This window comes from Geospiza fortis, unplaced genomic scaffold (assembly GCF_000277835.1).
Source record: "Geospiza fortis unplaced genomic scaffold, GeoFor_1.0 scaffold40, whole genome shotgun sequence".
Lineage (NCBI taxonomy): Eukaryota > Metazoa > Chordata > Aves > Passeriformes > Thraupidae > Geospiza > Geospiza fortis.
In genome coordinates, this window is record NW_005054297.1 from 13,660,802 (window position 1) to 13,671,968 (window position 11,167).

Below are 11,167 nucleotides of genomic sequence, written 5' to 3' on the forward strand. Positions count from 1 at the left end.
GCTCTCTCCCCGACGGGGCGCACCGGGGGAAGCGGGATGGCTTGTTACGTCTCGGCGTCTCCCAGGGCCGATGTAGGGCCCAGCTGGAGCCCCAGCTCGGCTGACTAAGCTCTGTGTCCTTAGATGGGACAAGACACAGGATCAAAGCAAGGAGACAAGCATCAAAGATTTCTCTGTCATCGTCTTATCAAAATCTGAGCTGTGGAGATCCGACTTTTAACTCTGTGTGTAGAAACGCTAGGAAAAGATCTCCCAGCAAGGGACTCCGGGTTTAGCTTCTAGTTAACAATGAGTGTTTTAGAATGGCCCTCAGCTAAACAGCGCTTTAGCCAACCTCAAAGCTTGAGGGAAAAAAAGTTTGCAGAAAAATGAGACCTCACAAAACACTGGGATTTAGGAGTCCACAAGCAAACCAGCTCTCTCAGCCTGCAGGCATTCTGCTGCTACTTTTAAATGAGATCCCTTGTTCTGGTACTCCTCTTCAGGCACTGAGGGCAGGAGGTGTGCCAGTCCAGCTGCCGTCGGGTGCTGGGGCCATCTTTGCTGTTACTAGTTTGTTGATGTATGGGAAATCTTCATGTGGCTCTGAGCGTAATACATAGGTATTAGGTTTCAAGAAAGCAGGAAGTAATAAATATTTGAATAAAATACCTCTCTTCTCTACTACAGCATTGGGCTAGGATTGAAGTAAAGTATATATAGACAGAAAGTCTTGCCTAGCCCAGACCTCACAGATTATTTCCAGCTATACTCGTTGGTCAAAAAAGGAGGCTGAAATCTGTAACTTTATATAATTCTTACCTTGCTTGCTTCTTCATTTCATCGTGACTACAATCGTACCTACTTTTGTACATGAACTCTAAAATTTTTAATAGAAGATGTTTCCTTTTTTTACCTTTGAAGACTTAAGGACAAAGGAATGACTTCTGAGAGGTGATTTTTCCCGGTGGTGGTGAGAATTGCTGATAATTTAAAAAAAAACCGAACAAGAAAGCAAATGATCCTTTCTCTCCCTGATGCCTTGCCCTCCTGCTTGACTCATCTCTTTCAAGCCTATGAAGCTTTGTGTGGGTGCCCAAGGGAAAAGCTTGCACTAGCTAGACTTCCTAGCTCTTGTGGTCAACTGAGATGGATATTTTTTTCCACACAATGCTCCTCAGCACTTAAGCTGTGATTTGAGGTGTTCTTTGATTTGATTCTGAGAACCTAAGGAAGATGTATTACTTGGAAGTGTTAGCTGGTTTGTTTGTTTGTTTGTTTGTTTTCCCCCTGTTTTCTGGGACAGTCTGGAAAACCCTCCTTAGATCAAATGGAAAATTTAGGCTTTGCAATTCCCCCACCACCCTTAGCTCCTAGACTGAGGGACTCTGTCCTGGAGGGTTAGGCTGAAGAATTGGGATTGACTAGAAGGCTCATTGGGAGGCAGCCTCACTGTGTCCTGCAGAGCACTAAGTACTCAGCAGGAGACTAGCACTGGGCTACCCTTGGTGCATGGCTATTCCTTGGGTTTTTCTTGAGGCATAGTTTTTCTATGTACAGGCTATGTTGGATTCAAGTATTTGTAAAGGGCCATGGAACAAGCCTCATTTTGGGAGAATATTTATGCCAGTCTTTTTCATTGAAGAGGTTTGAGCCTCTCCCCAGCAAAACCATCAGACCCACATGTTAGCGCTGCAGGGCAGCACTGCTCTTGTGGAGAGCTGAGTTTGCAGTTTGGGAACTGAGGACCAAGAAATGTTTCAGAAGGTCCTGTCTGAACATTTACATTCAGCTGGTGACATATACCACAAGAAAGAAATATCTTTTCTTGGGCTGGCCTTAGCTCTTCCTGGAAAAGATCAGCTTTCCCAGAAGGACAGACTGCCACTCTGACAAAATCACGACTGAAATTACCCAGCCCTCTCACAACAAGGATAATCATATCATTACATGCCAAGATTTACAATCCAAATACTCTCCTATCACTTATGTAAATACAGAGAAAATGGGACCAGTGTTGGTGTGTTGTTGGGGTTTGGATTTTTTTGTTGTTTGTTTGTTTGTTTGTTTGCGTTTTTGTTTCTGGTTGTTGTTGTTGGGTTTTTGTTTTGTTGGTTTTGTTTCATTTCGTTTTGGGTTTTTAATCACGTGAAATTAAAAACGCAGGGATTTTGAATTTTAAGTTGATCGGGGAGACCCAGTTCAGGCGGCTCAGCTGGAGACCAGCGCAGCCTTTTGCGGACCAGGGATGTGTCTGGCCAGCTCGGATCAACATTGCCATCCTGCGGCCGCCACTGCGAACTTCAGTGGGTGGGGGGGAATCAGCCCTGCAGTCCCCGGCTCTCGGGAGATGATGGGCTGTTCTCTGTCTTGAAAGAGATCTTCGGTTGATTCACATCAGTATGAAAATAACATTTACCCTTGGCTCTTCTCGGTGCCGCTCCGTTCTTTCTCTTTAGGTCGTGTAGAGCACTCATCTAGGAATATCGTAATTTTCTAAGCATGTATTTCCATTGAGTTTCTGAACATTGATTTTACCTTGTCTTTTGCGGCACAGTCAATGAAACCTTTCTTTATAGGAAGCTAGTGCTTGGAAGTTAGTGTTTGGAAAATTGACTCCTGACTGATAACAGCTCTTCAGAATTAGTTTTCTGATTTTTTATTTTTTTTTTTAACCATGAAAGCGACAAGAGAGATGCCAGGATTTCAGTCAGAACCTTTCAAAATCCATGTAAATTCAATGACTGTCCAACCCAGGGCAAACCCCTGCAAAGAGTTTGGCAAATCTGCCAGGGCATTACCTTGCTTTTACTATACACACCCGTGCTTCTATTTTAGCTAGCAATGTCCTAAGTATGCAAGAAAACAAGGTTTGCTCAAACTCACATTGTATGGGTCATGCTAATACTGGGTTTCAGCTTGCATAAACCTACTGGCTTCAGCAAGGCTGCACCAAGTTATGGATTGATAGACCAGTGTTAGGAACTGAACCTGAGGTATTTATCCAGGGCTGAGATTTGGATAACTGGGGACAAAGACAACTGGTCTGCCATAAGGAAGGTAAAGGAGCTAAAAAGGTGTATGTGATTGTAAATATAGAAACCCAGGATAGGTGTACCTGCTTGGTGTTGGGAATGAGTAAACTCTCTTGCCCATAAGTGTGAAATAGTCCCTGTGTTAAACCTTGAGCCCGGCATGTATGTGTGAGGGTATGCTGGTGATGGCACCAGCATTCTTAAGTCAAATGCGTGATGTAACTGAATCCAAACAGGTTTTGAGTATGAGTGATGTGAATCCTTAGTACATTATCCTGTCTTTCACATCGAAGAAGTGTTGCTCTGGGTCTTGATGAGATTAACGGGTCATTGGGTAAAGATCAAAGCTCTGGGTTGCGAAAGAAGAGCCAGATGGAGAAAGCAAATTTAGTTAAGTCCTTGTGTTTTCAAACTGCAATGCTACATTGAGACACTCATTGATTTCCGTGTCAGCCCAGCCAAGACAGCAAGTTCAAAGCAGCACTTTGGAAATGCCATCACCTGTATTTCTGTTGTTGGGCTTCAGTCCTCACTTGCACACACAACTCTGCAACAAATCCACTTCAGCAGAGCTTCTGGTGTGCAAGAGATGAACTAGCTTTGTTTTTCCTCCTCCTTTGCGGCATCACTTGCACTGAATAGTCTGGCAAAACAACACAGGAGGGGGGAGAGAGTTGCCTTTCAGTCAGAAAAGGGAGGGAACTTGGCAGAAGTGGGGCAACATTGTCTTGTGGAGTCAGATCAATAAAGCAGACCATGGTGAGTCTTTAAAGAGTTACAGAGCATTACTTTATTAGAAAAAAATGCAGGGTATAAATGTGATAAAAATGAGTAAAAAGGCTGAAATTGAGGGAACTATTTGATATCCAAGAGTCTGTTATTGATGGGAGACAGACACATAAACACATGGCAATTATTGCTAATTGAAGAAGCAGACAAGATGCCTTGTCTCTGCTGGAACATTGTTCGCTGGATTTCTGAAGGTGTTTGTACATGTTTTTGAGGCAGGTACTCTTCTAATCCTTCTTCTGAGACTTTTATGTTTGAATATAAAATTCTTTTGCTCTACAAAGGGGTGCTGCCTGCTCCACCCATTGCAGGAGAAAAGCAGGACTAGATCAGAAACACTCCTTGGCGTGTTGTAAGAATTTAGTTCCCATATGGCACTGCCACAGTTGTAATAACTAGATGCACCTATGTGCTTTCATATCTCAGCAGCAGGAACTGAATACCAGAGGATTAATAGAAACTCCCCAGAACCTTTGAAAAACAGTCCCTGTCTTGGCACACCATCCTTTATTTTATTCCTTCATCAGTGTTTCAAATTACGGGCTCTTCTGTGCAGTGGTTTTTTTCTCTATATTGGATATGGGCCAAATCCAGTTGCTGTTAAAAGTCACCAACAAAGCATCTGTTGGTTTCAATGGGAGTAGGGATTGCAGGATCTTCTCCTTTAGAAATTACCTAGCATGCTGCTAGAGGGTTTTATGTAGAAATGTCATTACAAGGCACAAAAATTACATAGATGCTGATTGCTATTGTTGCCTCTATAAGACAGATGCTTTAGGATTTTATGTTTGAAAGCTGAAATAATTGCATGTGATCTATGACTGTCTGCACTGTTGGGGAGAATAGATGCTCCATGAATGGCACTGCTGGCCTACAGTCTGTAATGGATTTATTTCATTAGAAAATTTCAGCATGTGTTTTAAATAGTGTGTCTCTCGATCAAGGGAATTCCTGCTAAATAAGCAATAAGCACTATTGTATTACATTGTGTTCTGTAAGCTATATATACACATATGTACAATGGCAAAACAAAAATATCACTCAGGATTGTACTACTTGTAATAAGATTGGCTTTAAAAATGTACTTTTTCTCCCATAAAAGCTGCTTGCAGCTGAAAGGTCAGAACTTACTGCATGAAGATGTTGCATCTTCATTGGTGCTTGTGAGGATGCTGCCTCTGTGCAGGGGCGTTTCTGTGGGCTCAGTCCCGGAGGCTACAGTGGGAGCAGAGCAGCCTGCAGGCTGTTGGAGAGGGGATGCACCAGGACTTGGTTCCTTACACTGCCAGTGGGGGGAAGGGGTCGTGGTGTCTCATCTGGCTGTGATCAGTCTGTGGCCACACGCACCTTTGGCAGTAGGTGGCATGAGTCTCGCTGGGCTGTGGCTGTGAATTGGGGTCCCTGGGCCACTCCTCTTCGTGGCGCTGTGTGGAGTGATGGGAAGCTGCACTTGGGTGCTGCAGAAGAGGGGTTCTGCTAACTCTTATGCAGTTGTCAGTCCATTAATTGTCTCTCTCTTGCCTTCTTTCTGTTTCAGCTGTTGGCAGCTATGGGTACTTACCCACAGGCATTCCTGATCCTGGGATGTTTTCTCACAGGTAATGTTCCTCAATCCTCTAAGCTTCCCCATCCCTAATTCCTCGTCAATCCGTGTTTAAACTCACTTTCATTCTGCCCACAATAACAAATGCCACATGCTTGCCGGCTGGTCACAGGCCTGGTTTTTCTGCTTTTCCCCCCGGCAGGCTATGACAAGCCCTACTGAGAAGGCAGTACTTTCACTGGCCCCTATCGGCCGCCCTGTCTCTCCTGGGCTGCCGCAGCGTCCCACTGAGCGGTGTGAGTGCGCGGGCACAGCGCTCTGCCCGGGATCCCGGTCGGGCTGCCTGGGTGGGCTCCCTGCATCCCGCCCCGCCCAGCATCCCGGCTTTGCTGCACCGGTGGGGATGGCAGGGCAGGGCTGGCTGGCCCACAGGGTGCCAAATATAGAAAGGGCCCCTAGAGCATGGTAACTCTGGGCAGGAGTGGAAAATTATCTCAAAGACAGTCTGGATTCCTGGTGCTGGTTTATTGCAGAGAGTGCCGATTTCACTCAGTGGGCCTAGGTGCTTGTTATTGTACAGGTCATTTGGTAGACTGGAACCACAAACATATTTCCTTGGTGAGTTCCTTGTTTTGTATCCTCTAATTTTCCTTCTGACAGCTGGACCTGCACCAACCCACCTGCAAATTACCTAGACTTGCAAATCTGAGCCTGTAACTGGAGATTGCATCTGAAAACCAGTTCCATCTACAACATCTAGTTCAGTGAATTGCAGTTTTATTTGGCTATAAGCCTTCTGTACATTTTGGCTAGAGGCAGACCTGATGTACAAGCTCTTGCTCTGGCCCTTTGTAGAAACCGAAGTCAAATGTAAAATGCAGGTTTTAGTCTTGGGAAGTGGTTTCCAAATTTCAGCTGTGAGCTTGCTTGAAAGCTGACAGGACTGCTGGTTTTGTGACCAGGGCTGTAAGAAGGTGTGAAATGCCTGTGACCCAGCAGCCATTGACCCATTCCTCCAGGTGTGGAATTCACTGGTCTGCAGTAGAGCTGTGTACAGCTTAGGGCTGGAAAGCTGTGGTGTGGATTGGGAGCTATCTCTAACTTCACCTCTGTCTGTCTTTCGCCTCTTGATTTGACAAACAGAAGTGAGCAAGCAAACACTTAACATTTCAAAGGAAAGCCATTTGCTATTCCTCCGGCAAAGCTTTGGCTTTTAACCAGGGCAAATTTCCTGGGACATCAGCAGGTCTGAAGCAGTCAGAAAAGAAAGCTGCTCTGGACCCTCTCTGCTTCCTTTCACATCCCTGTGCTGAGGCTGTTTTGTGTATTGACGTGCTGTTTATTTGTGTCTTTTTGCAGGACCATTCCTAACCTTCTGCCAGCTTCCTCTGCCAACTATTGTTCCCAATAGGAATGAAATGGTGGTACAGCTATATTCCAATTTCACACTCAAATGCTCTGGAGACAGCGAAGTGAGCTGGCAGTACCCAGTGACCGAGGGAAACCACAGGATAGACATCAGACACGAAGAGAACAACAGTGGCCTCTTCGTGACAGTGCTCGAAGTAGGGAATGCCTCGGCCGCCCATACAGGCCTGTATGTCTGCTACTACAACCACACACAGGTGGAGGATGGTGAGGTGGAAGGCAAGGACATCTACATCTACGTGCCTGGTAAGTGGGGGATGCCACAGCTGTGCCTGGAGCTTGGGGTGGGAGAGGTGAACCATGGATGTTCAGAAGAGGTGTGTTTCTGGTGGCAATTTACTATCCGAGGAGGAGAAATAACCCCAGGGTTAAATCATGTGTAAATCAAGTCCAGCCCCTGTACATCCACAGATGTTCTTCTTTCTTTCTATTGGTTTTCACTTTTTGATAAGAGTTTGGGTTCTCAAGAAGAGTGATGACCTCAGAACTTTAGAGCTGAGGTCTTCTGACCACCAGGGGACAGGAAGGCAGACCTTGATGGCCAGGTCAGCTCATCTGTGGGAGTGTGTCCAGCCTTCAGGTTTGCCTGGCTCCCAGGCGGGGATTAACAGAAATTCCAGGCTTTTCAGGGGGCACTCGGGTGGATATCCTGGGGTGTGTACTGACCAAACCAGTGTATGTACTGACCAAACCAAAATATGATACTAAAGCTGCTGCCAGATGAGGAAGGCTACGTCCTGTTCTTAACCTGAATTAGGCTTTAACTGAGAACTGCAAAAAGCTCATGTGTGGACAGGGCCTGGGAAGTGTAAAGCAATGGAGATGTCCTAGAGGTGACTGTCAGAGGGAGGGGAAAGAAGTGTTCTTGCTGGCCAGTCTGACACAAGATTAAACACATGGTGCTACTGTGCAGTGCCCTGTAATTTTCAAGGCAAACACAGCCTTCCCAGGCCCTGCATTGCATTTCTCTTTAGTGGTGGAAAGCTGTTGGACTCAGAAGAAATGGCATCCCTTCTTTTTGGAAGTGCCTATTTCCAGCTTTGCCCTCCCACTCCCTTGTTCTGACTGGAAATCAGCTTAAAGGCTTTCCACAATCTCTATGGGATGAGAATCTTTATTGTCATAGCTGAGATAGGCACCGAAGGCTGAGCCACGACTGGCTGCTCCTGTAAAGCCCTGTCTGGATGTTTCCTCAGCATTGGCTGGGCTTCAGGGGTGAGGGTCACAACTGCAGGGCCAGAAGAGATCAAGCCACTGGATTTGCAACAAACATGTTGAACAGGGAACAAAAGAGTGGAGAAGAGATTGCAAATCATCCTGTGAAACTGCAGCATATTCTGAAGGAGTGACATCTGCAATGGCAAGGAAGATCTGAAAGGGCAAAAAGCCAGGAGGCAATAACAGGACTTGTTTTAAAGGCTATTTTGCAGCGGCATTAAGTTTTTGCTGTTGACAGTGTATGATTCAAGAACAGTGATTCTTCCAAGACTTTCCATTTGCCACAACAAATGTAAAGTGTTTGCCTTCGTTCTTGAAGCAAGATGTTTCTGCAGAGCAGGATACTGCCAGCTTTGGCACATATATCTCAACATCCAAGCAGCTCTAACCAAGTTACCAGAAGATGTTGTTAATGTTAAGCAGTCATGCAACTCACCCGGTGGAGGAATATAAAGGCAAGAGCTGGAAGATTTCTTCAAGAGGACTTTTTGGTTTGGTTTTCGAAAGCCTCTAGACATCAGCCTACCAGATTTGCAGGGCAGAGACACCCTGTAATTTTTTCCACTTGCTAACCATCAAGATGTCATAAACGCAGAAACTTATCCTTTTCTCCAAATTATAGAGAATGTCTCTGTTTCCACTATAAACTTTGTCTTTACAATTGTTTTTCCTGCAATGAATTAGGAGGGCAATGGGTAGCACCAACCCACTTTAGCCAGGGAGGATTACATTGGGACTTCACACAATATCCTATTTTCACTAACAGCACATAGAAAACCAAACTAGGTGAATCTTGTTTCTGTTTTAAATTACAGTGGGAAAATGAATACATGGAGTTGGCAGCATTTTTGGGATGGAGCGCTGTGTTTGGAATATAGCCACAAAGAGCCTGCCAGTGCAGCAGAAAGTCTATTGTTGGAGGGATTTGGATTTCTATTTATTAAATTTTATTATAAAGCTTTGCACAGAAGCTTCAGGCTAGCAGGGATTATTTGTTTATTCTGAATGGCCAAATGGAGATGATTTGAGGGCTATGCTTTTTATGCATAATGTTATGCAATTATGTTTTAAACTCAGACTTTGGATTGGCTGGATAGGAAAGTTGGCATGTATTTTGTTGACTTTAAAAGAAATAAAACTACCAGGTCCTTGTTTGCTTTTTTTCCTAGTTGAATACTGTATTTTGAAAACCACATGCTGTGACCATAATTAACTATGTCTCATAAGTGTAATGTTGGACATGTTAGAAATACATGAAGATAAGTACCTTGAACTATTTTTGATGAAATGTGGCTTTAGTGGTGTTCAACATAAACAACATGAGACTGACTTCAACTTGTTTTTTTTTTACTTGGAAAGTGTTTGGAATTTTTATTTTATTTTATTTTTATTTTACCCCCTGCTTATATATTGGTTAGGAGACAGCTACTCATAAAAAAAGGTGAAAAAAATCTGACTTAAAATCATGTGAGTTTTGGATAATAACAGTTAACATTTTGAGGGGAGAATCTTTTGTATTTTTCATTTTGCATCCTGAATTGTCACAAAGGAACCTAAGCCCTTTCCTGTTTTGTCCTTAGGAGAAATGTTTCATTACATGTCACATCAAGTAGCTAAAATGAGATTCCACATTAAATTAGCAAACCTTACCTGCAATATCTGAAACACTGAGAGAATGAACTGTGCACGTTTCACTTATAAGTGGTCATTGATATGCAATGCTTGTACATGGACTTGCTGCAAACAAGACAGTGTAAGATTGCCTCTTGTTTTTTACAGACCCAGACATGCCTTTTGTTCCTTCTATACCAGAAGACCAGTTCATCCTGGTAGAAGAAGGTGATCCTGCAGTTATCCCTTGTCGGACAAGTGACCCAGAGGCTCAAGTGACTTTAGTTAACAGTTTAGACAAGTCTGTGCATGCTTTATATGACGCCAAACAAGGCTTCATAGGGAATTTTCCTGCAGGCTCATACACGTGCAAAACAATGGTTAAAGGTGTGGAGTTCAAGTCTGATGAGTTCCTCATCTATATTATAAGAGGTATTTATTTATATTCATTTTTAAAAAACAAAAAAGTGCTTGTGTTCTTTCTTCACACTGTTAGAGCACCAGCATCATGGGTTTATATCAGATATTTCTCCAATGATGAGCTCCTTGCTCCTCTGGCAGTACTGTCAGCTACTTAGTTGCAAGTTTACTTACAATTTTGATGAGAATAAGGTGTCCCTAACTTTATCAAAAAATGTTTTGTAGTCCATATATTTTCAATTTATTTGCTGCTGAAACACAACTTAAAAGGCTGGTGTTTCCCAGTGGCCTGGAACTGTAGAACTCTGGGTAGCCTGAAAAACATATTGATTTAATTATTTTGAAAACATTTTTCCTGGCCATCAAGGAATTCTCAAAGACAGTCACTGATTAGCAAAATGGGAAATTGCTTTTATACCCAAAGCCTTTTTACAGGGGGATTTGAGATAGGAACCTCTAATTGAAATTTTATTTGTAGATCATTTCTTTGTGAGATTGAACTGCCTATGCAGTTCATGCTTTAAATACAAATAGTTTATATTAGTATGGATCAGCAGTACTTTTCATGAATTTTCAAGGTGATTCCTCAGTAGAGGAATTGAAATGGAAATCTTCCTCTGAAACTGCACCATGTGAAAATTGTAATCTTTTAAAAATTAAATGAGATCTCTCTCTCTTGTAGCTACTTCACAGCTGCCTGTTGAAATTGAAGCTCTTAAAACTGTCTACAAAACAGGAGAGACTATCGTAGTAACTTGTGTGGTCTTTGACAATGAGGTGGTTAATTTACAGTGGAATTACCCTGGGAAAGTGGTAAATATCTCTCTTTCTTCTTTTTTTTTTTTGTTTTCACAACATTTCTAGTTATTTATTTGGCAAGCAAGTGAGGTTGTAAAATATTCTTCTCTTATCTGAATGAGGGCTGCTGAGGAGAGAAAACCAAGTAAGTTCTTTTAATTTTAGGTTACCATAAAAGCAAGTCAGTCCCAAAAGGTAAATTTGCTGCTAGTAACTAAGCAAAGCATGAGAAGAAGGTGATGTATGGCTGAGGAAGTAATGCTGTGTCTCAGGTCTTGTGCTGCTGCTGCTGCAAAAAAAAGAAATGTTGTGAAAATTGAAAGATCTAGGTATGTTGGGCATCTGT

The 11,167-nt window shown here is 43.2% G+C and overlaps 1 protein-coding gene across 3 annotated transcripts in view; it reads left to right on the top strand.

Moving 5' to 3' along the window:
- PDGFRA (platelet derived growth factor receptor alpha) overlaps positions 1-11,167 on the top strand; it is a 36,621-nt gene that overhangs the window by 4,431 nt on the left and 21,023 nt on the right. For all 3 annotated transcript variants that reach the window (XM_031056556.1, XM_031056517.1, XM_005415493.2), the window contains 4 exons: positions 5,341-5,401; positions 6,706-7,020; positions 9,772-10,035; positions 10,706-10,836. In XM_031056556.1, coding sequence (XP_030912416.1) covers positions 5,353-5,401; positions 6,706-7,020; positions 9,772-10,035; positions 10,706-10,836 — 759 coding nt within the window. In that variant the 5' untranslated portion in view covers positions 5,341-5,352. The remainder of the gene's footprint in view (positions 1-5,340; positions 5,402-6,705; positions 7,021-9,771; positions 10,036-10,705; positions 10,837-11,167) is intronic.